We start from the raw sequence: 26933 nt of genomic DNA, 5'->3' as shown, positions 1-26933 counted from the left end.
AAAATCTAGCTGAGCTCATTTTTATTGATATACAATTCTTAATTGTGGAGAAATTATTCATTTTACATTTATGCTTTATTCCAAATAAAGCTGCTTATTGTTTAATAGTTCCACTTTCTAGTAATTATATCACTAATGTTCTTTATACTTCAAGCCAGTATATTACCTTTTTTCTCACCAATCTTTACAGACGTTAGGTTTTGGGGCTGTGATGTCATCCTATCATGGTTGCTGGGATAAATAGGCCCTTGCCTCTCCTTCATGCCACTGGAAATTCCATTGCATTGATATAAACTTCCTTCATTGATTCTATTCTGTTCTTGAACATCATCAGGAGAGTGATCCCTATTTCTACAAGGGCTTGAACTTTCATGTTCCTTAGGGCAAGTGCTGGCATTATCAGTACAGACTATGGATTGGACACCAAACAAACCTGTTAACACAAAGATTCAATCAAACAAGACACCATGGTAAACTGATATTCATTCAAAGCCACTTTTAGAACCTTGAAGGTGCCAGTAAAGATCAAGTTAGCATGGTTATGAAGTCATAAGCATGTCTGGGGCTCAATGCTATTTACAGTTCCAGAACCACATTGAAATCTGCTGCTGTCTTTAAGAAGTTTGTACATTCTCCAAATGATTTCATGTTCCAAGGATGAATGGGTTAATTGGTCCGATAGATTAATTTAAACTTAAGTGTTTAACGAAAACCCAAAATCACATTTAATTGGAATATTTAGATAATCCTCCATGTCCTTATTCATACTTTGTGTTGTAATACCACAAAGAGCTGGATTAGGTCATTTGTCTCATTGGATCCATCCTGCCATATGGATGATTCCAAAATCCAGATATTCTCAAAAGATCCCAGCTCAAGCTGGGATAACAAAATGACATCCACTTCTGACATATTAGTTGTGTCTGCCACAGCAAAAATTAATGAAAAATGCTTCTTCAATTCATCTGCCATTTCTTTGTCCTCCATTACCATCTCACCCTCGTCTCTCTTTTGTTCTTCTGAAAAATCTTTTCACATTCTCGTGTTACTGGTGCTTATTTCATCTTTTCTCTCCTTATTGCTTTTTCAGTCGCCTTATTTTTTTTAAATATAGAGTGTTCCAATTCTCTAGCTTCCCACTAATTTATTTGCTATATTGTACTATTGTACACTTTTATGCTGTCTGTCATCCCTTGTTCGCAGCATTGCCTTATGCCCCCCCCCCCCCCCCCCCCACCAGCTTGACAACACTTCATCCTTGGGGTGAATTTGTCCTGTGCACCTTCGAGGAAAGCTCAAAAAACTCTAGCCACTGCTGCTCCACCGCTATCCCTGCTAGTGTCTTTCCAATTAACTTTTGGTCAGCTTCTCTCTCATCTCTATAGGTGAACTAACACACCTGATTTATCTCGACAGAAGTCAACATAGGTTCCTTTAGGAAAAATCTTGGCTGACAAACATGTTGAAATTTTTAAAATTTAATGATACAGCATGGTAGAAAACCCTTTCAGCCAAGGAAATGGATGCTACCCAATTAACCTACCAACCCCATAAGTTTTTGGAGGGTGGGGAGGAAACCAAAGTAAACTCATGTAGGTCACGAGAAGAACATACAAACCTCCTTACAGACAGCGTTGAATACAAACCTGGCACTAATCATTGCCACTTATTTTGAGGAAGTAACAGGCAGTCAGTGGATGTTCTTTTCTTGGATTTTCAGAAAGCCTTTGATAAGGTACTGCACATGAGGCTGATGAACAAGATGAGAGACCATGGTATTACAGGGAAGATTGACTGACTGGCAGGAGATAGTGGGAATCAAAAGGAGCATTTTCTGGTTGGCAGTTGGTGACGAGTGATATTCCACAGGGCTTGGTGATGGGAGTGCTTCTTTTCGTGGTGCATGTAATGTTGGAACTGATGGCTTTGTGCACAAGTCTGTGGCTAATACCAAGAGAGGAAGAGGAACATGTAGTGTGGAAGCAATGAGTCTGCAGAGGAACTTGGACATGGAAATGACTGATTGAATAAAATGTAGAATGTACTATTATGCATTTAGGTGGAAGAAATAAAAGCATAGACTATTTTCTAAAAGGACAAGTTCCAAAATCAGAGGAGAGAGACTTGGGAGTTCAAAGATTCCCCAAAGGTTAACTTGCATATAGAGGCTGTCATAAAGAAGGCAAATGCAACACCAGCCTTTGTTAAGAGAGGGACAAAATACAAAAGGCATGGATTTACTGCTGAGGCATTAAAGGGCATTGGTCAGACGACATTTAAATCATTGTAAGTAGTTTTGGGTTCCTTATCCAAGGAAGGTGGTGTTGGAATTGGAGAGAGTCAAGAGGAGGTTCACAAAAATGATCCCCAGAAAGAAAGGGTTATAATGGGTGTCATCAAGGACTGTACTCGCCAGACTTTACAATGGTTTTGGGGGGGGTTCCATGGAAGGTGGTGTTGGAATTGGAGAGAGTCAAGAGGAGGTTCACAAAAATGATCCCCAGAAAGAAAGGGTTATAATGGGTGTCCTCAAGGACTGTACTCGCCAGACTTTACAATGGTTTGGGGGGGGTTTCCAAGGAAGGTGGTGTTGGAATTGGAGAGAGTCAAGAAGAGGTTCACAAAAATGATCCCCAGAAAGAAAGGGTTATAATGGGTGTCCTCAAGGACTGTACTCGCCAGACTTTACAATGGTTTGGGGGGGGGGGGGTTCTCACTGAAAAACTATTGAATATAGAAAAGCTGGGAACATTTGGACATAGAGAGGATGTTTCGTATAGTCGTAGCCTGGGACCAGCGGGCACTGAGAGGAGTTGGAATTTATTTACACGTGGTTTGGTGAATCTGTGGAATTCATTCCCATGGATGATTCTGGTGGCCAAATTGTTGTAAATATTAAAGATTAAGGTAAAGAAGTTCTTGATTAGGAAGGGAATCAAGGGTCATGGAGTTGAAAAGACTAGCAAATCAGCCATGATGGAATGGCTGAATAACCTAATTCCACTCCAATGTTTTGTGATCATGGGGAAGCTCAATGTTACATTTGACAAACCAATTCCCTCTCCTTAATCAAAAATGTACTTGTAAATTATATGGACATATTAAGAACAGTTTCTATGTTTTGAGACCATAGGCAAACACCACATACCCATGTTTTCGGAGCATAGTCTTCCTCCTGGTGTATTTTTACATCCAACATAACACTTTGTTTTCCTATGGGGAATATTACGATTATCCACATCTGCACAGGATCCAGCATCAGACCGACCTACACCTGCATTATTAGCATTCTATTAGCATCCAAGAATATGATCTTACAAACCCTAAAGAATTAATGCTCACTATTCACAAACTTGATATCCAGGCAGACCTCAAATACCCTAATGTATTATTGAAAATTGGACATTCAGACCTTTCTAGTGATTATAGATTTTAAAAATGGCTAGATTTGGGAAAAAAAAATAAACATGGCATCAAAACATGGATAAAGGGATAGCCAATGCATCAGAAACATCAAAATCTCTAAAACTATGATAACTAGAAGTAGATCATGTATCATCCATACAATGACAGAATCAAAGAACTATTTAAACTGTTGAACAAATCTTTACTATCTTATAAAATGCACTGGAATGTGAATTTTTTTCTGCTGGTAGAATTTCTTCCAGATTTTTCAAGCTTATAACTACAGTTGTATACAACAAGGTAATCAATTCGAAAGCATTAATGTCTTCCCAGTAAATATTTCAGAGATTTTAAACAAAACAGGAAATACTGTTCGTATTTATTCACCTATACGTTTCCCCAGGTTTTAAAAAAAAATATGAATTGTAAAGCTTTGATAATCTACAGTGTGACAATTCAAAAACCCAGATGATTCGTCATCTGGCTAATCAGGTCATGTTTTTCAACTCCCTCCGGACTTGCTGTCCTGGTTCCTGCACTTCCTTTAAACTTGGCCAGTTCTCTGGGAAATTTATTGTAATACAGTGGAATATCTTATAGCGAATTTAAAAATTATATTGGGTTATTTCCAGTGATGTCCTCAACATCTCATGTTATACGAGTTTTACTATATGGAATTCAACAAGCATATTCGAATGCTGTATACACTTTTAGTTACAAAAGCTTGATGACATTTTGAGGAATAAACCAAATTGCATACAAAAGTAGAACAACCACCAGTTTCTCAGAAATACTTCATCTTGCAATATTTATGTGCAATTGACTTTATGTTATTTTACATGAAAAATAAAATTGTAATTTTAAATTTATATATACAATACATCACAGGAACAGGCCATTTCAGTCCATGTCATCCAATCTAGACCCAATTAACCAACACTCCTGGTACATTTCGAATGGTGGGAGGAAAATGGACCTCCCAGGGAAAACCCACACAGACATTGGGAGAATGTATAAACTCCTTACAGACAGTGCTGGATTTGAACGCCGGTCCTGATCACTGTAAAGGTGTTGCGCTAACCACTATGCCAACCATGCCACCCCAATGGTATTGTGTTGCTAAGAGTTAAAAAATGAAAAATCATACCATTGCTCTCTGCAAGGCCACTTGCTAGTTGCAAATTGCTACTCCCATCCACTCTGATGGATGTATCCTGTCGTTCAGAGAGTGTCCCTTGTGAGGAGAGGTAACTGGGTACATCTGGCGGTACAACTGTTTCATCTGCAATGTATGCATAAATACAAGCTGACATAAACAGGCTTAAGGACATATTTAACTTTTTGGCCAAATAAATATAGGTCTTTTTTCTCATTTAATCTCTAGAAAAGTCTTAAAATGTCAACATTTGCCCAAAATTTAGAAATTAATCAACTTCCTCACTATGCAGTTCCACCAATTTTTGTGTCATCTAATCTCTGCAGAACACCACTGGTCACAGTCCTCCACATTACTCTCCATCTTTTATGGACAAGCCAACTTTGAATCCAATCTGTCAAGTCCTTAATCATGAAGGACCACAAAGGATCTGGTCAAATTCTTCAACAAAGTTAATGTTGACAACATCCACCAGCATGCCATCATTTACCTTCATCACTTCCTCCAAAAAAAATTCACTCAAAACATTTAACTGATTGCTCGAACAGTTCAAATTGTTGCTTCAAGAATAATTTTCAATTCTGCTTTTCAATAGACAATTTTGGTAATCTTATCATGGAAAATATACAAATCTGAGGGCTTCAAGAAAAGCTTTGAAAAATCAACCAAAGAAAGCCATGAGAATTCAATTTTCTTTCCAAGTTCTTCAAAATTGAAGCAACTGTTTTATCAAGAAAATGTCAAATGAATGATTCAGAAAGTTAATAAATTGATCATACATTTACCACGTGTAAAAGGTTATTGGTTAAAATTCTTTCACATTTTATGCACTAAGACACAAAATACGTTCCAAAATTAAACTAAATTAGTATTGACATAATTGAGTCCAATATTTACCAAAATTAGTTCAGCTGCAATAACTTACTGCAACACAGTATACTTTGAAATCATATTTTAAGTGTGCGATGCACAAAATATTTGATACCAATTTTGTTTGAAAAGATGCAGTCTGTTGCAGTGCCAGTAAAAATTGGAAAGTTAACCAAATGCATGAGTGGAAAATGGGTAAAGGTTATGGTGACTAATCAACTAGAACTTAACAATATTGTCTGACATTACACCCACATTTTTTTGACAGATGGCAAACTCAAATCAATACAAAATTCACTGAATAGGGAGAGAGCAACATTTTTCAGGATCATGAAACATAATCTAATAAATTAGCACAGGATTGTACAGGAGACAGCAGAGGATTATGTACAAAATTTAGGTTCATATTTTAGCTATTTGCTGCATGTTAGGTGATTCTGGATCAATAAGACATTAAATAATACACTCTTAGTTGCCCCACCTGTATTCGTTACACTGTATTCTTCACTCTTCTTCCTGGACTGGTAGATGATGCAAACCCATATGAGAGAGGTTACTACAATACTGCAGACTACTGCAATGATTACAATGCCCACAGTCATAGTTCCATCTGGTTTGTTTTGACCAACCACACATGCTGATGATGGCAAAATGCTGAGGTGGCTGTGAGCTCGTTCAGTGCCAAGTGGATTAGACATCTCACATGTATATTGACCCCCATCATCTGACACCACATTCCGTATGATTAGCAACTGGTTTCCAGGTGTGAAATGATGCCTCTTTGTCACGACTAGGGGTTCATCACCTTTTAACCAAGTTATTCGTGGAGAAGGACTTCCTGATGCCATGCACTGCAGAGCAATTGTTTCCCCAATCACCACAGTTTGATCTTCAAGAGGATATATCAACGATGGAGTTTCTAAAAATACAAATTAAAATTCATTCATATACCTTAAAAGTTTCAGACATTCCAACCTGAGAAAAGGTGGTTGATATACAAATGCTATGTAAAGCTTCTACCCAAGGCATTTAAATACCCTCCAACCACAACTTACTGCGACCTGCAGCACTTTTGATGATTTGAATTGGGAGACAGAAGGAAAAATTTTAAAAAGCTACCTGTATTTTAGTCACTGATGTGGTTGGTAAGATCTCAATGCATTCGTAGCTAGCTCAAGAAAGGCAAAAATGTGAAAGGATAGTTTTGCAAAATATCCTGCATTGTAACTTTACAATTTTTCCCTTCTTATTCTCTCATCTTAAAATTGACCAACATCGTTGACATGGTTAGTGCAATACAGTGCCAGCGACTTGGGTTCAAACCAGCACCGTCTGTAGGGAGATTGTGCATTCTCCCTGTGACTGCACAGGTTTCTTCTCACCCTTTAGAAAAAATGCAAGAAAATTGTTATTTAATTGGGGTATTTGAGGCTTGTGGGCTGGAAGGGCCTATTTCCATGCTGTTTGTCTAAATAAATTGTAAAAGCAAATAAATTAGAAGGCAGGACAAAAAAAAATGATTCCACCATGTTCTGATAACAGTAATATATCAGTGTTGGTAATAAGTCTGTGTTGGTTCAATTTTTATCAGTTGTATATACTCAATCAAATTATAGTAAATACTACAACTATGAAATTAAAGGAATATAGTTTACATACATATGTAAATAACAGTAAATGTTTGTTCAGTTTGTTGAAAGCTACTATGCAGTGTACTATACTATTTCATTGAAGAAATAATTCACATTAAACATTTCTTTCCAATTTTACAACTGCTTTGATATTTTACAATGTATGGTTCAATTAATTTTTCAGCTTCGATTATGTTAAGATAAACAATGTACAATGCAAAAGGAGACGATGTGCTGTAAGAAAATATTTGGAATACTCTGAACTTTGACCAGCTTGCAAATAAAAGCTATTGCAGAGATGCCCAAGCACAGGAAATCTTTACCAGTGAGGTTCTGAAGGTTAACTCCCAAATGAGAATTCACTCTGAAATTTATTTAAAATATTAGTTCTTTTGTGACCTCAATAATATTATAACATGGAACTCAAGAACCTAATGAACAAAACGTTCATCTATGAATGTCCTCAAGGAATCCCACTCTAGCAATCGCAGATTTGTAACCAGTCTAAGCAAAATAGAATCCAACATGCTTTTGGTAAAAAGCTAATAGGTATCAAGAACAATTTTATAGTGATTAGATTTTAAAAATATCTTATGCTTTGATTGTTGTGTCTTCTAGGGTTTTAACCAATGATGGTAAAATTGCAATGAATAAAAGAAAATATGGCAAGACCCAAAATGCTGCATTCTCAAATCAAGAGGGAAAGTTTGATGCTTAGGAAGAAGGTGGAATTGCCAAGACCTCAGAGAATGAATCCTGAATAGTGCAGTAATAAAAAGAGTACAATGCTCCCATTATCATTCGACAGCAACGTGTATTCCACATGGTCACCATCAATAACCAAAACCAAGAAACTGTCAAAGGGGGTCAGCTGCTCCACCTTTACCTTCGTGGCTTTTGTGCAAAGCTTTAAGTTTAAAACAAAGATGAATGCACTAAATTTATTACAACTGAACACCCCAGAGGACAAGCTTACTCAACTGTTTATGAACTTTTACACAGCATGCTAAATTTTAATTATTATCAAGCCATTTAAAATTAAATTAGTGTTTTTCTGATTTTAATTATGGTTCACAATATTAAAAGATAATTAAATCAGACCATTCTGAATAACCTGCAAACAAAGAATCCACCTACCCAATACAGTGAGGGAAGCATTTGATGAAATCGCTCCTGCAACATTTTGAGCTGTACAACTGTAAACTCCCATATCTTCAGCTTTTACATCCACAATAAAAAAAACATCATCTTCAGGCATCACGTGCATCCGTCTTTCCCGAGCTGCAGGAAAATCTGTTCCTCCATCCTTCTGCCATGCAATCTGTGGAGCAGGGTGCCCAGTAGCTGCACATTCAAGGCGAGCATTTGCTCCTGTTCTGATTGTTATATCTCTTGGCGTTTTAAGAAATGATGGCAGCACTGCAAACATAAAATATAACACTAAAGCTGAATGAGAAAAAAAAAAACTGATGTGTTTTAATCCTTTTAATGTGAGGCTCGTCCAGAAAATCATGAGGCATGGGATACATGGATCCTTGACTGTGTGGATAAAAAAAGTAGCAGCAGGTAGAAAGCAGAGAATACTTGTGGAAGAAAAATATTCTGCCTGGAGGTCGGTGAATAGTGGAGAACTGCAAGGATCTGTTCTGGGACTTGGATGAGGAGGCAGAAGGATGGGTCAGTAAGTTTGTGGATGATATGAAGGTTGGAGGAGTTGTGGATGGAGCTGAAGGTTTTTGAAGATTACAAGAGGATATAGACAGGATGCAGAGATGGGCAGAAAAACATAAGATGAAGTTCAATCTGGTTAAGTGTGAGGAAATGGATTTTGGAAGGTCAAACTAGAAGGCTGAGTGCAGGGTTAATGCCTGGTTACTTAAGAGTGTGGATGAATAGAGGAACTTTGGGGTCCAATTTTATACATCCCTCAAGGTCACTGCACAGGTTGATAGGATAGTTAAAGCCAATGTGCTGCTGGGCTTCATTAAGAGGGGGATGGAGTTCAAGAGTAGAGAGATCTTGTTGCAACTCAATAAATCTCTGTTGAGACAACACTTAGAATATTGTCTTCAGTTCTAGTCTCTCATTACAGGAAGGATAAGGAAGCTAAGGAGAGAGTGCAGAGGAGATTTACCAGGATATTACCCAGATTGGAAAATAAACCTTATGAGGCAAGGTTAGCAGAGCTAGGACTTTTTCTTTGGACCATAGTAGAATAAGAGGAGACTTAATAGAGGTCTACAAGATTTTGAGAGGCATAGATAGGGTGGACAGCCAGCACCTGTTTCTCATGGCAGGAATAGCAAACACCAGAGGACATGTATAAAAAGTTTAGAGGAGACATAGGGCTAAGTTCTCCCACCTCCCATCCCACAGAGAGTTGTGGAATCCTTGCCAGGGATGGTAGTGGAGGCTGAAACATTAGGGGCTTTTAAGAGATTCTTAGGCACATGGATGAAAGAAAAATAGAAAAGAATATATGGGTCAGCACAACATCAAGGGCCAAAGGGCCTGCACTGTTCTATGAAAAGAAACAGCATAAATTAAACAAGTTGAAAATGAACAACCTATTTTCGTCAGGTTCTCTTAAATTTAAAATCTAAAAGCAGAAACACACAGGTAGAGCCCAGAGAGCTCATTGTAGAAAATTTCAAACTGATCTTATGAGGACATTACCAATGCTTGGGAATTTATTGGAATGATTGAAAAAAAAACTTGCTCTGCAATTTCCTGATGCCTTGTTAGGGGCATACAAACCATAACAGGTTGTGTGAAAATAAGTAGGCTAGAATATCAATATTGTAGGTATCAGTGGTACTAACAGGCAAGAAATAACACCAAACATTTATAGCAAGAGCTACATTTAAGGGAATAGTAGTTCAAACAAGCCAATTTACATAAAATATGATACAGTTGACTCATGATTCCAATGTATCCCATTGCAACTCCAGCTATTTGAAAAACATTTATTTCTATTTATTTATTTTTACACACACCACAGAGCAGGGCTACCACATGCGGCTCTGACATATGGCTTGCGTAAGTATGTTAGCTGAGACAGGAATTGTACGAGCTGCTGCTCACAAAGGTAGTTTTAGTTGGGTGTGGGTTGCGATCGCGTGATTATGGTGTGTTGCGGGCAATGAAATTAGCAAAGTGTAAGTGTGATCCAGACCACTTGCTCATTCGAGCTCCCGACGACCTGGCTGCCTGTCCATCTGAGCTCCCAATGCAGATTTACCACCCCGTCCCACCTGAGCTCCCAACGCGACAAACTCAGACTTATCACCCAGCCCAAGCCAGCCACCTGCACATCTGAGCTCTCAATGCCCCAGACTTACCAATATAACAAAATATTTGGTATGTATACACTGTATCTGTACTTTTTGATTATTGAAACCAATACAAATTAGCAGTTTAAAAACAACATACTTTAATTAATTTTCTTATGTACATTTCTTAATATTTGTATAAAATTGTAACAAAATGTGCATGGAAAAATTAAAATATATCTAATTTTTTTTCATGTTTTGCAGCTCTCAAGCATCTGAAGTTTATCGTATGTGTCTCTTATGTTAAGCAAGTTTGGCCATCCATGCCAAACTTGGGGTTGTTCTGAAATGTCAAATTGTAAAATGAAAGTAATAATCATTTTCTGTTTTATTACTTAGATTATAAGAACATTTCAGGGCCATGAGGGAGCTAAACAAGAAATTCTACAGACACTGTTATTGTTGTTCAAATTACATGCTAGAGAAACTCAGCAAGTCAGGCAACATTTTGTAGTAAAGATATGCAACAAATGTTTTTGGTTTGAGCCCTTCATCAAGGTACGAGGAAAAGCAGGCAGACACCTGAATAAAATGGTGCAAGAGGTCATGTGGATATGGGTGGGAGGACATAAAAGAAAAAGTATTGGAAGTGATGGGGGAGGGGATAGCTCCCTGAATGAAAAGGGGAGAGCGCACACGAGAGGGAGGGAGTCTAAACTATACTGCAGAAGTCTATGATAATCCCATTTGGTTGTACAGTGCCCAGATATAATATTCTGTATTTTCTAGTGGCATTGGGTTATCAGAGTATGAAGCCATGGACAGACATGCAGGTGTGGGAGTGAGATTGAAGTGGTTTGCCACTGGGAGGGTCCTGCTATTGTTGTAAACAAAGTGCAGATATTCAACAAAGTGATCTCCCAGTCTGCATCCAGACTTGCCAAAGTAGAGGAGGCTAGAACTGGAGCACTAAATGAACCCTGCAGATTCAGAAATGTTGCTTCTCTTGGAAGGACTGTTTGGGGCCCAAATGGTGGTGAGGGAGGAGGTGTGCATGCAAGTGTGGTACTTCCTGAGGTCATGGGGATAGTACCAAGGGGGGTGATTAGTGAGAAGGGATGAGTAGGAGACAAGTAGGGAACGGTCCCAGAGAGGAGAAGAAGGGAAGATACATCTGGTGGTGGGATCACGTTTGTGGGCCATGGCTTTTTTGAAACTATCGTATTTCTTTCTCAAGAAATATGCAGGGTATATTTCTAGCACATGAAATCTTTCACTTTGAGATCTTAGCATAATTTAAATTTTCAAAGACCTGTTAAAAGTGAAGATAAACTGAATATTTGGGTGCATCACCATCTTGAGATAATTTTTAATAGCAACTAAATGAGCACATCATCAAGTACAAATCGTGCTTATACCCACCATTGACTGTGAGCTTGGCTCGAGTAGAGTAAGTTGATCCAAAATTGTTAGTTATTATGCACTGGTATCTTCCTTCATCTGAAAATTTCACATTTCTTAAATGAAGAATGGTGGTATATTCCATAACTTCACCATCCTTTGCACGAACATGCGCTAAGTTCTCAATCTCTGCATTGTGTAGAATCTCATGATCTTTCTTCCAGGCAAAATTCATTGGAACATTGCTGCTGCTTGCTGCTGAGCAAGTAAAATAAATGTCTCTGCCAAGCATTGCCATGGTTGTCTCAGGTTGAACAATGATCTGAGGCTTTGGAAAGTCATCTGAAAAATCAAACAAGAAATTTATTTGAGGAACGGTTCATAAATTGTTTTAAAAAAACACTTTTTCATTACAGATAGGCAGATGGACATGAGGAGCTAGAAATACATGATTTGCTTTTTTTATTTCTCTGTGGAAAAGTACAGTAACAAATGGACACAGCTGAGCAAAACAAAAATTAGGATTTGACACTTCCTGTTTTAACCTCCCTACAGGTTTGTTTCAATTGTAATAATTTAATGAGGAAACTAAAAGATACAGATTTTAAAATTATTTTTTTCTCCCCCCCCCCCAGTTTTTAAAGAATTTTTGGAGGAAATAATGAAGGGGCTAACAATTGGCACACATCACAATATTTATTATTTTAAGAGGATGGCTAAAATCACCATTTTAGTTAGAATAAAAATCAATTCTTCATTCAGAATTCCTTTATCTACTTATATTTCTCTTGAAACTCAATACTGTGATGAAGATTTTGTAAAAGTTACAACCCATACTTTTATCAAAGCATGTTATATTTGAATGAAACAGTACCCAATCTTCAGTTTCTGCCTGCTATTCAGTACAGCGAAGTTGGCATGTCACAAATGCCATGTGGTTACTAATTATAGATGACAAGCTTCCAATCAAGAAAGATCCTCACACTAGCTCCTGACCACTATCAAGTCAAATCTATACCACCATTCAGAATGTTCTTGTGTTAGATCATGCGAGAAAATTTGTGAGAGCTCATTTCAAATAAATTAGACAGATTCATGCAATGCAATTTAATGTACAATTAGTTTTAACAGTATCATACATCAACAAGCTAAATAAACGAATCCAAACAAATTAGCCGACTACAAGTCATGCAGCTCAACATCAGCTTCTAAAATTAGTTCTTAATATGTAATGTGATGACTGTAGTCCCAAAAGAAATATCCACAACAATTATTTTTAATTATATAAGATCACTTACCACAAACATAACTTTCTGCAGGCACAATGAAAATACTTTTGCCTTTTAGTGATTCTGGGTGAGCACATGTGCCAACTACAGTAGACTGGAACTCTCTTCCTTTGAGCCACTGTGGCAACCATTTCATTTGGCAATCACACAAAAAACTATCACTATTCATGTATCTGTAGAAACAAATGTTTATACTTAAAAAAATTAGTCTTTTGAATCACATCGTAAGAGTTTCTAAAATAGAGAAAAAGTTATTGACCACAAAGCTATGGATTCTGTTTGTAAAGGATTTAATAAAATTTCCAAATTTGTCAAATGCAAAACAAATGCAATAAACTTTGACAAAATTAGCAATAAATTACAATCTCCAAACAGTCTGGCTTAATGGGAAGAAAAGATAAATGAAAGTCAACACAGAGAAGCTGTGAGTTTTATATTTTAGAAGAAACAGAAAGAAGCAATATCAAGATAATGGCAGTTTAAAAAGTGAAGAGTAATTGAGAAATGAAGTGCCCATGTGGCCAAGACATTTTCCAATTGTGTCAAAGTAGGTTTTGAAAGGTACTAAAGCACAAGCGATCCAGGAAGTACAGGTTGATTTTGTGGTACAAAATTATGAAAAGATGACATTCAATGGCAACAACTTGAAGGTTGTTTTGCAGGTTCAGAAATTATTTATGTGAATGGTTCCAGGGATGGATGATTTGTAGTTGTTTTTGAAGCAAAGAAGTTTAAAACGGCAAGTTGTCAAAACTATCAGGTTTACACAAGGGTAAAAGAGGGAAGTTGTTGATGTCAGTAGATGCTTCAAGTATGAGAGGTACATAGTAAAAAAATTTAAACACAAGATACAAACAGGAATCCAAGGAAAAATTGATCAAAACAATTCAATAGGTAGGATCTGGCTGGAATCTATTCCCTGCAACCATTCTGAAAACAGGATAAATTCTTGCCCTCCCTATACATATCCATTGCCCATCAGGAAGGCCTCAGGCCCTTCTGCTCTTTCTTCAATGCAGCGCCATTCACTCCATCTCTTCCAACTAACTATCTCTGTTTGGTGGACTTGTCCTTGCCCTTCACAACTTCCTTGACTTCTTCCAAAGAGAGCTTTTTGCCACATTGGCCTTCATAAATCAAAATACAGTGAAATCCTCATTATCTGGTATTCAATCAACTGGAAACTCAAACAAATGGCAAAAAATTTAAGGAAATAAATAAAGCAAGCATGTTTAAAATAAATAAAAATTAAAGTTTTAAATAACAAAATTTAAATTGTAAAAGTAAACATTCTCCAAAGCAATACAAAACCATTTGAAGATGGGAGCAAAAATTCAGCCAGCTGAGCATCCCAGTCGTGCCTCGCCTGCAGCTGCTGTTTGAATAAAGTGGTGTTTGAAGAAAATGGCAAAGCCCAGGATGAACAGCCAGCCAATGCTGCTCGCCACTGGCATGGCTCAACCAGAGTCTCCCTATCTCTGCCTAGTAAGAATCTTTATTAGAATATTATTAAGGATATTAGTAAGGCTTTATCTGTAAACTTAGGGGAAGGGGGGAGTGTTAATTATGACAACAGCACATTTGGGTAGGGTTAGCACCATGCTGTTACAAATGGGGCTTGAATTTAAAGGAAGATGTGCTGAGGGCCTGACCGCAACAATTGTGTTGAGGCGAGTCAGGTTGAGCCAAGGACCTGACTGGGACACTTGTATGGAGATGAGCCAGGTTGTCAGCACAAGAGGAGGGGTGTTAAATATGACTCTGGCATGGTTAGCATAGCGGCTAGTGCAACGCTGCTACAATGCCAGCAACCGGGATTTGAATTTAAATTTTGTAAGTTATTAGAATTAGCTGATTAAAGAGAACTTTACATAATTAAAGACTAAAAACTGATTTTTTTTCCAATTACTTTGTATTTTGCACTGTCATTTGTCTTTAAATTGTTCGGCATTGGAAGAGCGAGTCTCAGTCAACTGGAAAATTTGCATATCCAAGATCCCTGTAGATGCCGGATAACGGGGATTTTACTGCATTGAGTATAGGAAATGGGATGTAATGTTGAAGCTTTACAAGACATTGGTGAGACTGAAAGAGTATTGTGTGCAGTTTTGGTTACCAACCTACAAGAAAGACACAAGATTGAAAAAGTGCAGAGATAATCTACAAGTATGTTGCCAGGAGTTGAAGAGCTGATTTAAAGTGAAAGGTTGAACAGGTTAGGAAGTGTTAGAGATACACAGATAATTAGGGGTATAGATGGGGTACAAGCAGGCTTTTACCACCAAGATTGAGAGAGACAAGACAGAGAGAACATGGGTAAGAATGTTTAAGAAAAACATTAGGGGGAATTTCTTCAGTCAGAGGATGGTGAAAGTGTGGAACAAGCTACCAGCAGAAACTGAATGCTGAATCCACATAATCATACATATGGTGTCACTTTGTTAGTCAGATGGCTATGAGTTGAAGCCCTATTCCTGAATTTCAACATTTAAGCAGAATTTGAATAGGTATGTGAATGTGAGGAGTTTGGAGGGCTATTCTGGTGTGGAATCGATGATCGGAAAAGCCCGTTTTTGTACAGTAGTGTTCAATGGGTCTAAACTATTTTAAGTAGGGCAGAATAGTTCAGCAAAAAAAAAAGTGCAATTTGCGCCCAGTTTATGATGTCTGAAGCAGAAGTCTTTGCACTCTATGGTGCTAATTGTTTACTTACAATTCTTTCAGTCTCTTAATTCTGGAAAATGCTTCTGCATGAATAGATCTGATCATGTTATTCCCGAGGTTTCTATTAAAAAAAAGATGATTTGTAGTTCATGACACACTATTTCAAAATCTACTTAATGCCAAAAACTCTTCCCACCACATGTAACCATAAGATGGAAGGACTCATTTATGTTTTTCATTTAGTGCCTTAAATTAACATGTATTTGAAACATTAAAGATCAAATCATTCCCTTCAGGAAAATACCTCAAAAATATTCCAGATAGTATACAATTTTCTTTTAAAAGGGGGCATCAAAACAGAACCCATTTTTAAAATTTACAGTTATTTTATTGCATGAAAGCACGCAAAAAGAATAAAGTAACATCAAATACATAATTCCATTTAACTCTGTTCCCAATATATCAATACAACCAGAAGGGGAAATATTTTTTTCCAGTGTTTCTCACTTATCTGTCATTTAACTATATCTTCTCCAAATCAATATTAACACATTTAATTAGCTGAGTAGTCAAATAAACTGAATGCTGAATCCACATAATCATACATATGGTGTCACTCTGTTAGTCAGATGGCTATGAGTTGAAGCCCTATTCCTGAAATTTGATCACAAAGCTTATCCCAAAGGTTCCAGTGCATTACTGATGGAGCACTCAGCAAAGGAAGATACTATTTTTTGGTTAAAGATTTACGCAAAAGATCCAACAGCAATCACTGAGATATAAAACACTTGTTCTTGCATTTTAGGTTAATATTTATCTGTCAACCAATATCATCAAAATAAATGAAGACACAAGAGAAGACAGATGCTGAAATCTGAAGCAAAATTTGCTGGAGGAACTCTGCAGATCGAGCAAGATTTGTTGGGTGTGGGGGTGGAGGAGGAGGTGGAAGGAAAAGGAATTATCGATTATAGAATCTTGATAAAGTGTTTCCATCGGAATAATCAACATTTCCTTTCCTCTCAGTCCCCCTTCCCCCACAGATGCCGCTTGACCTGCTGGGTTCCTTCACAAGATTTTTTTTTCCTCCCCCAAAAAATTGGTCTTCTCATCATCACATTGTAGGTTGACACAGTATACCAACTCTCTGCAAATTCCATAAATACCACATACTATAAAGCAAAATTGTAACACTTTTGGGATGTTGGAAACCTGGTTAAAAACTGCAAATACAGTGAATCCTAAAATAGTGAGTCTTTTGAGGTTTATCTGGAATGTTGGTCACGTCAGAAACCAAATGGGAAATCCAAGTATGGAATTAGGAAATAATGAAGAATACTTAGCATCTGTATATAAAAAATGGAAAAATGTAGAGAATGAGTATGAGGAGGGGTATGTTGATATTCCAGAACATGCCTGTGTCAGGTAAAAGCATTACAGATGTTGACACGGATCATGATGGACAAATTCTCAGCAACTGATGGGATCTATCCCAGGGAAAGCAAAGGAGTAGATTGACAGGGTTACAACATATATTTTTGCATTTTCATTTGCCAAGAGCGAGATACCAGAAGACTGGAGGATGACTAATATCATTCCCTCATTCAAAAAGGACAGCTGGGATAAGCCAGAAAACTCTTGGCCAGTAAGCCTTACACTATAAATTTATGTTCATTTGCAATGGAATGAGTGATTAGGAATCACCATGGTTTTGTGCTTGAAAAATCACAAATTTTTAATTGATAACTCAGAAAACTGGTAAAGACAGCCCCATAGATATTTTCATGTGGACTTTAGCAAGGATTTTGACAACATCCCACACAATCGGCTGGTTTAAATGGTTTGGCAAATGAGATCTAAAATCGGTTTGAGGGTAGTGGTTGAAGGATGTTTTTCTGATTGAAAGTCAGTAATTCACTAGTCTATCAGTGGCATTAGCGCTGGGATCATTGTTGTTGGTCGTACGTGTATAAATTACTGTTCTTGGATGAGATAAAACTTAGAACAGTAGTAGACAGCAAAGAAGATGATGAAAGGATATAAAGGGATATGTATCAGTTGGAAAGTTGAGTGGAATGACTGCAGATGGAATTTAATCCAAATGAATGAGAGTTAGTGCATTTTGGGATGTCAACTATCAAAATAAAATATACAGTAAATTGCAGGGACCTCAGGAGTGCTGATGGATAGTGGGATCTTTTGGAACAAGGTCAAAGCTCCATAAAATGTCATCACAGGTAGAGGACATGGTGTTCAGTACATCTTGGGCATTGAGTACAGAGGAGAGACGTCACATGCAGTTGTGCAAAACAATGGTCAGACTGCACTGCAATAAAGGATTAACATTAAATCTATTAAAGAATCGTCAACAAAAGATATGCAAGTGTATGTTTTTTAAATTTAAAGTTATTCAAGACTGGTTTGCCTTCAGGGTAAAACAAAAAGAGGGCCAAAGTTTAAGCAGCCTATAATGAGAAAGCAGCAGATGGCCTCCGAAAACATAACCTCACATCAGTTTTCAAAGAGCTATTAAATTGCTAGCAGTCTCTCAAAGCAGCCACACTTGGCAGACTTCAATATACTGTTGGATACTCACAGGTGTTCGAGGGCCTCCAGTCCTACAAATGCTTTTTTGGCTATAGATTTGATCTTGTTTCCAAACAGTGTTCTGCAGTTTACAAACATAACAATTGAAAAATAATGTAAACAATTAATCAAGCAAATCTGCAAATGGAATAATATGAAGAGCAAGTTCAACATACAGATATGCTGTTTTGAACAAAAGGAAACCAGCAATTCACAAACAACAAAATGTCAAGTAATTTTGGTCACATTAGGTTCTAACTACACAAAAAATATCAGTTTCCAAAAAATAAAAATGTCTAATCATCAGGAACACATTACGACTGACTGCACTGCAGCTTCCAGCTTTCCCTGGAAGAAAGCTTATATGGTTCCAAAACCCTCCAGCAAAATTCACTGGCTTTTGCATTATTTCTTGTTCTCTCATGCCTTTGTTAAACACCAACTTCAAGGTCCAAATACATCCTGCAAACTGGCAAAACAAAGTAATGCTTTGTCCTGGAATGATTTTAAGAAGTATAGTTGTGTTGGGATGGTGAGATCACATGCTTTCAAGAAAGGTTCTCCTGTGCTGGAAATAATGGACAAACTTCCCTGATTGGCACAGGTACCTTTTCCTTTGTCTGTACAGTTATCGGCTCCAAGTACAAATATGGCAAAAGTGCAAGAATTTGAGCCCCTATGCTCCAAAGAGTGCATTTCTACCCCCCCCCCCAAAATTTTACTACCCAGCATGCAACAGTCATAACCAATATCCTTCCATTAGAGGTGAGGGGTGGGTGGTAGGTGTCCAGTGACGTGAATGTCCACATGCTGCAAATGGTGGGATGGCGGGGGGGGGGGGGGAGGCGCAGTAGGATTTGGAACAGGAGACCACATTTGTGGAAAGTGGTCTGGTATTTTCAAATGGATGGGAAATTGAAACTTGGCCAAGGATAAAACAATAATTTACCTAGCAAGTATCCTGGTATGACATCATTATCCTGGGAATACTCAATGATGATTCAAGTTCATAGTGGTGCTCCACAAGATGCACTGCAAGGAAATTGCCATCAAGTACACCCACAGATACAGTGTCAGATGCCCCAAGGGTGGCTCACAACAGTAAGTGCCCTAACATATGTCCAAGGTGACAAAACCACATGTAATTGCTCACTACGTTTTACCCCCCCCCCAAAAAAAAACCCCAGTTGCATATTACAAATAAAGATTCAATTTCTAAGCTCATTCTGGGCAAGCCTCAGACAGTGGAATATGTTTGACACGTGCTTAAATTATGCCTACAAATATGTAATGTTTGCAGTAGGAGGGAGGAGGAAAATCTAAAATATGTCAGATACACAAAAGATATGCTGTTTATAATCTTTAAAACTGAAAAATATTTTAAAACACATTAAAAGCATACCACATTATAAAGGCATAATAACGAATAGCAAAAAAAATGCAAATAATTTTGCTTTTAAAATGTATGCAAATATGCTACAAGCTATCCATTTATCTCAGATTTCAGATCTGCAAACTGAATGCTGCAAGAACTGCAAGTGCAAGAACTGCAAGCCCACAATTCTCCCAATATGAAAATGTACAATACTCAGTACAATGCAAAATACATGCAATGCTAAAACTTATCATTTTATTTTCAAGAAATAAATCACATTTCTTTTTTCTCTTCATGCACAAGGAGACAATTTCAGTTGAAATACATGACCCATTTAATGTCATCTTCTTCTCTCACTCAATACACATTGATTCATGAAGCATCATTTAAATGAGCTCATTAAGCCAAAAGAACTGATAGTGGAGATCCCAAGTGCCAAATTCTTCCTCAGAGTGACAGAACGTTTTAGTTCCCCTCTCCCAGCTAATATAGTTAGCTGGTAGTTAACTTCAAACAAAAAAAAATCACTTTTCAGTATTGCTTCAACTAATACCTTTGGAGTAATTCTCTACCATATCCACCAGAATTCTTTATGCCTCAAATAAGATGCTTTTCTTTCAAATCTTTTCACTCCTTGAGCATTAATAGACAAATCTTTAAACTGGAAATTCTTCTCCCACAAAACACTTTCGATTAGGTGGAATACCTTGCTCTTTTCAGATCAAATCTCTGCACACAAAATTTCTACACTCAAGCATAGAATTTAGGACATTTATTAACTCACACAGGGCTACAGCACAATTCACAAATTTTGAATAACTGGAAGGCTTCAAGACAACGAGAACTTCAAAATAATTCCAAATATTACTCTCCTTCATCATGATTTTCCAATCCATTGCTTTTTATCCCAGATGATATTAACGTGAACAAAGATATATAAAAGGATTCAATGATTTCACAAATTGATAAATAAAACATAACCTCAAAACAGGTGATGAAAAACATCAAGAGTGGGATTTAAATGTGGATTTTTTTTATTCAGGGATATGGTTTCATACTTTTTTAGGCCAGATGTCCGCCAGTTTGGCAAGAAAAGTTCGAGGCCAATTTACTGAATGGGATGAAAGTGTGTAGGGAACATTGTAGAATTTGCAGCTTACCAATTGGTACCAAGTTTGAGAGAGGGGTAGGAAGCATCAAAAGCAGAGTGGTCACAAATGAAGGAGGAAATACTGTCAAGAAGGAAGGAGGTGAAATTACTGAAACATATAGGGATTTATTAAGTATTCTACAGGATACAAACTTAAAACTTGTTCGGCTCATTAGAAGAGGCAGTGATACTTGCGTTGGGAGGAAACTGTGATTTTCTGCTGGTAAAAAGAAGGAGAAATGCATTGGATGCAGTGCACATGAACTTGATAGTTTTATATGCATGGTCATCATTTTAAATTGAGGGAGAACCACAGTTCACAGAATCTCGACAAGTTGCCAAGTCTAGTAAGTATGAAGAAAAACAAGACATTGCAATTTCATGATTCGTGACTGTTTGCAAGCATTTGTTCTATCTCAACTTGCCTTTGGCGCTAATATACCAGTGCGACACAAAAGTTTGCATATGCAGTGATTGTAGTAAAATCACACATAAATGCTGGAGGAACTCAGCCAGTCTTTTCAGTGTCCATGAAAAGCAAAGATATTGTAATGGATAAATACTGAGAGGAATTTGGTAAGATTAGTGGGTTACATACATACAAACATTTTAAAACAGATCTTATTTGAAAGACTGAAGAATTCATATTCAGTAACATTGCAGGATCGATGGAGAATGCTATGCACATTTCACAGGTAGGTGCTAATTGAAATGACAGCATGAAATGGAGGGGACAAACTTCTGTTTAAAAGTACCTACAGTGTGCTCACAGAAAGGTCACACCTGGGTTTTGTTTATCTAAGACAACAGAAGGGAGCAGAAGGATAACTCCTGTTGTTTGCTGAAGAAGGTGGGGGGGGGGGTTAAACATGAGAGAGTCACATGGGTTTTCTGGCAGTTGGCAATTGGAGTGTGAGAGAGAGAGAGAGGGAGAGAGAGAGAGAGAGAGAGAGAGAGAGAGAGAGAGAGAGAGAGAGAGAAAGACAAGTTCAAGAAGCTCTCTCAGCTAGTGTGTGTAACACTGATAGCAGCTGAACAGTGCAAGCCAGGAAGCTGGTTGAAACAGAAAGCTCCAGAGCAGTGGATGGCTGGAAGTGCTAACTGTCTGATGTTTCTCTTGGAATAAGGGGAACAGAAAGGAACTCTGAAAGAAAGAGGTTATCATCTGGAGAACCCTGATGGGGCAAGTTTCATCAGCGAAACACTGAGGTGACTAATGGTGGTACCTCAGTTGTGGAAATCCTGGAACAATAAATCTCTCTCTGCAAACCCTACAAGAACCTTCCTGAGCGATAAACATTTACCTTTCAAGCACCAAAGCCTGGTGAACTTTATACATGTCAAATTCTGAGCACAGTATAAGAATTGCCTTCAACCAGAGAACTTGGAAGAAAGAGAAGTGAGATTGAACTGTGAACTAAATAACTTTTCTTAAATTTACACACACATCTTACATGTGTGCTTAAAATTAGAAGGGGGTTAATTTGAGTTAGTTAAATATAGAGATATGTTAAAGTTTGATTCTCTTTTCATGTATATTGGTGAATGTCTATTGCTGCTGGGTTTTGGGGTCCTTTGGGCTTATAATATATTATTGACATTTCAGACCTAACCCCTTCTTCAAGGAATAAGCAGAATGAGGCAGAAGCAGGAAATCTCAGAATTCAGACAATGCTGGCTGTGGGAGGAATCTAGACCAGCCAAAGGTGATAATTGAATACAAGGGTAAGAATTTATGATGTCTGTGCGAAAGGAGACAGGAAAGGGAGTGACAGAGTTGGGGGATGTCCACAGGGAAAAAGTGAAGGGAAAGGTTTTAACAAAAGCCAAATAAGTCACTATTAATGACATCCATTTGGAAGATGCCCACTTGGAAGACGAGGTGTTGTAGTGGGCTTTAAACCCACAAACTCCCACAGCTACCTTGACTACACCTCTTCCCACCCTGTCCCCTATAAGGATTCCAATCTCTCAATTCTTGTCTCCGTCGCATCTGCAACCAGGATTAGGACTACCATGCCAGATCATCAAGATGTCCTCCTTCTTCGAACAACATGGCTTTTCCTCTACCACCAACTCGGTGCTCATCCGCATATCCTCCATTACTCACACATCTGCCCTGGCCCCCTCCACCCCACACGCAACAAGGACAGGATTCCTCGTTGTCACCTACCTTCCCATCAGCATATGCATCCAACACATCCTCCTCCACCATTTCCGCCACCTCCTATGTGATCCCTCCATTAGACACTTATTCCCCTCTCCGCCTTCCGCAGGAACTGGTCCCTCCATGACTCCCTTGCCCACTCCTCCTTCACCACCAATCGCTCCTTGGTACCTATCCCTGTGACTGCAGGAGATGCTCCACTTGTGCCCACACCTCCACCCTCACCACCCATTAAGGGTCCCAAACAGTCCTTCCAAGTAAAGCAACATTTCTCTTGTAAATTTGCAAGGGTCATCTACTGCATCTGGTGCTCCCATTGCTCTACATTGGAGAGACTGAAAAAAGAATGTGAGATTGCTTTGTTGAGCACTTCAGTTCTGTCCCCCACATTAGCATCGATCTCCCAATGGCATCCCGTTTCAATTCTCCATCCCATTCCCTTGCTGACATGTCGGTCCAAGGATCATGCCCTGCCAGACTGAGACAAATTAGAAGAACACCTCATCTTTTGACTGAGCACCATCCAACAGGATGGCATTAATATCAACTTCTCAGGCTTTTGTTAAAGACCCACCCCCCACAACGCTTCTTCCCCATCACCTTCACCCAGCCCTGCTTCTCCCTTTCCTGTCTCCTTTTGCACAGACAAAATAAATTCTTACCTCATCCCTTATCATCTCCAGTTAACACCGTTGGCTGGTTTGGATCCCTCCCCCAGCCGACGTTACTGAATTCTGAGATTTTCTGCTTCTGGCTCATTCTACTTATTCCTTGAAGAGCTCAGGCCCGAAACTTCATCCATACACACACATATATCTATTTTTAAATGGATGCTGAAAAGACCAGCTGAATTTCTCCAGCATTTTGGTGTGTTTTTACTCTATTATACCAGTATCCTGCACCACAAAATCATTTGTAGAAACATTGTGTGTATTAGGAAGCCAATGGAGAAGCTTATAATTCAGATCTCAAAGTCATACAGCACATAAAACATGCTCTCTGACCCATATCCAAGCTGATCATCAAGTGATCATCTGCACTTATCTCACTTGGTTTGTCATCTACTAGGTTTTGCTACTCAAGTGATTGTCCAGATGCTTCTTAAATGTTGTGAAAGTGTTCACATTTACCATTTCCTCGGACAATGCATTCCACATTCCAACCATCCTCTGGGTGAAAATATTCTTCCACAGATCGACTTTCAACCTCACACTGCTCACCACAAGATTATGCCCTCAGGACACAAACACCTGGGGAAAGGTAACTATCTACTGTATCTTCCCTTCTCATAATTTAACACCCTCTGTCAGGTTTCCCCTCAGCTCCAAGGAAAACAAACCCAGCTGAGTAACTGAAATTCTATTCTAGGCAATTTCCTGATGAATCCTCATTAATCCTTCTTCAGATTTTGCAACTTGAAATGAATACTACATTCCTGCTGTGGCCTCAACAATGTCTCACGAAGTCCTACTTTGCAAACTGAATAATCATGTCTCTTCCAAATGCATGCAACTCAAGAGTTCCCACCACCAAATCATGTAATTATTCCTGATTAATCTCCACCTGTCCAGCGTCAATTCATACAGTCTCTCATTTTTCCTCCCAATAATTTCCCTACCATTGATGCGAGGCTTATTAGCCTATAATTTCATGTCCCTGCTGCCCTTCTAGTATAAAAGGCACCGCATTTACTGTATTCCAGTCATCTAGCATCTCATGTGGCCAGCAGAGATTTAAATACCTATCAAGACCCCAGCATGCTCTTCCCTTGCTTCCCAGAGCAGTTTGGAGGGGCCTAACATAAAGTCAATGTTAATGCCTTCTGGTTGGAAAGTGTCCAGACGGAATATTCGGTGTTGTTCCTTCAATTTGTGAATGGCCTCATTTTGGCAGCCTGAGGCCAAGGACAGACATGTTGGTGTGGGAATGGGATGCGGAATTGGAATGGTTGGCCACAGGGAGCTCCCCGTCATTGCAGTGGACATATCAAAAGTGCTCAATGAAATGATCTCCCAGTCTGCATCCAGTCCTTCTGATGTAGAGGAAGCCACATAGGAGTTTCGGATGTACCATTTCATTTCACATACAATGTTTTTTTTTAGTGGAAGCAGATGACATTGCTCATTAAATAACTTCCAGCTCCATGTCAGATTGCTCGTTTCGTCCCCAATGAGCTCCACTCTCTCCCCGGTCATCCTCTTAATACACTTAGAAGATGCTTCAATGCATTTTATTTCCCCACTTTACCCTCCTAATTTTTTTAAATATAAAAACTACCTCTACTCTTGTTCTTGTCACATTTACCCATCACCTTTATGGGAACAAGTTAGTCCTGAATTTCCATTATTTCACTTTAAAAAATTATCTCTTATTTAATGTTAATTTTCCTGCAAATAGCATCTCCTAGACTATATTTGCCAATAGCTGTCTAATCGCATTGAAATCAGCTTCCTCTAATTCAAAAGACTAATTTCTAGATTTTCCATAACTAATTTACAATCAATCCCCCAAATTCAGTACAACAAAAATCAGATATTCTCAACAATTTTTGTTTCTCACAAATGCCTTTTTAATTGTTCTTCAGTTAAGAATGTCATTGATCTAAGTGTGTCTGTGTATACATATATGCACATACATATACATACACACACATATACACATACATACACATACACACACATATATACACATACACACACACATATATACACACATATACACATACACACACATACATATACACACATACATATACACACACGTACATATATATATACATACATGTATATACACATGCATATATATATACACACACATATATATACATATATACACACATTATATATTATGCACATACATATATATGCACACACACACATATATACACACACATATCTTTCTTCTTTGGCTTGGCTTCGCGGACGAAGATTTATGGAGGGGGTAAAAGTCCACGTCAGCTGCAGGCTCGTTTGTGGCTGACAAGTCCGATGCGGGACAGGCAGACACGGTTGCAGCGGCTGCAGGGGAAAATTGGTTGGTTGGGGTTGGGTGTTGGGTTTTTCCTCCTTTGCCTTTTGTCAGTGAGGTGGGCTCTGCGGTCTTCTTCAAAGGAGGTTGCTGCCCGCCAAACTGTGAGGCGCCAAGATGCACAGTTTGAGGCGATATCAGCCCACTGGCGGTGGTCAATGTGGCAGGCACCAAGAGATTTCTTTAGGCAGTCCTTGTACCTTTTCTTTGGTGCACCTCTGTCACGGTGGCCAGTGGAGAGCTCGCCATATAACACGATCTTGGGAAGGCGATGGTCCTCCATTCTGGAGACGTGACCTACCCAGCGCAGTTGGATCTTCAGCAGCGTGGACTCGATGCTGTCGACCTCTGCCATCTCGAGTACTTCGACGTTAGGGATGAAAGCGCTCCAATGGATGTTGAGGATGGAGCGGAGACAACGCTGGTGGAAGCGTTCTAGGAGCCGTAGGTGATGCCGGTAGAGGACCCATGATTCGGAGCCGAACAGGAGTGTGGGTATGACAATGGCTCTGTATACGCTTATCTTTGTGAGGTTTTTCAGTTGGTTGTTTTTCCAGACTCTTTTGTGTAGTCTTCCAAAGGCGCTATTTGCCTTGGCGAGTCTGTTGTCTATCTCATTGTCGATCCTTGCATCTGATGAAATGGTGCAGCCGAGATAGGTAAACTGGTTGACAGTTTTGAGTTTTGTGTGCCCGATGGAGATGTGGGGGGGCTGGTAGTCAGGTGGGGAGCTGGCTGATGGAGGACCTCAGTTTTCTTCAGGCTGACTTCCAGGCCAAACATTTTGGCAGTTTCCGCAAAGCAGGACGTCAAGCGCTGAAGAGCTGGCTCTGAATGGGCAACTAAAGCGGCATCGTCTGCAAAGAGTAGTTCACGGACAAGTTTCTCTTGTGTCTTGGTGTGAGCTTGCAGGCGCCTCAGATTGAAGAGACTGCCATCC

At 38.7% G+C, this 26933-nt stretch overlaps 2 protein-coding genes across 7 annotated transcripts in view; one reads left to right on the top strand and one right to left on the bottom strand.

The window, feature by feature from the left end:
• Positions 1-10583, top strand: part of slc25a26 (solute carrier family 25 member 26) — a 289265-nt gene extending 278682 nt beyond the window's left edge. For 2 of the 4 annotated variants that reach the window (XM_069937121.1, XM_069937116.1), the window contains one exon: positions 7681-10583. Coding sequence is in view for 2 of the 4 variants with exons in the window: in XM_069937116.1 (XP_069793217.1) it covers positions 7681-7695 (15 nt within the window). In the remaining 2 variants the exon portion in view is untranslated. Of the gene's footprint in view, positions 1-5156; positions 5425-7680 lie in introns of those variants that run through there. The other 2 variants (XM_069937115.1, XM_069937120.1) reach the window with 2 other exon arrangements.
• lrig1 (leucine-rich repeats and immunoglobulin-like domains 1) overlaps positions 1-26933 on the bottom strand; it is a 124153-nt gene that overhangs the window by 700 nt on the left and 96520 nt on the right. For all 3 annotated transcript variants that reach the window (XM_069937111.1, XM_069937112.1, XM_069937113.1), the window contains 9 exons: positions 18285-18356; positions 15738-15809; positions 13034-13197; positions 11757-12077; positions 8200-8481; positions 5913-6350; positions 4553-4687; positions 3149-3274; positions 167-433 (listed from right to left, as the gene is read on the bottom strand). In XM_069937111.1, coding sequence (XP_069793212.1) covers positions 167-433; positions 3149-3274; positions 4553-4687; positions 5913-6350; positions 8200-8481; positions 11757-12077; positions 13034-13197; positions 15738-15809; positions 18285-18356 — 1877 coding nt within the window. The remainder of the gene's footprint in view (positions 1-166; positions 434-3148; positions 3275-4552; positions 4688-5912; positions 6351-8199; positions 8482-11756; positions 12078-13033; positions 13198-15737; positions 15810-18284; positions 18357-26933) is intronic.

Source organism: Narcine bancroftii, chromosome 5 (genome assembly GCF_036971445.1).
Source record: "Narcine bancroftii isolate sNarBan1 chromosome 5, sNarBan1.hap1, whole genome shotgun sequence".
NCBI lineage: Eukaryota > Metazoa > Chordata > Chondrichthyes > Torpediniformes > Narcinidae > Narcine > Narcine bancroftii.
The sequence above is the reverse complement of the archived record's forward strand: the minus strand, read 5'-3'. Positions and strand labels throughout refer to the sequence as shown.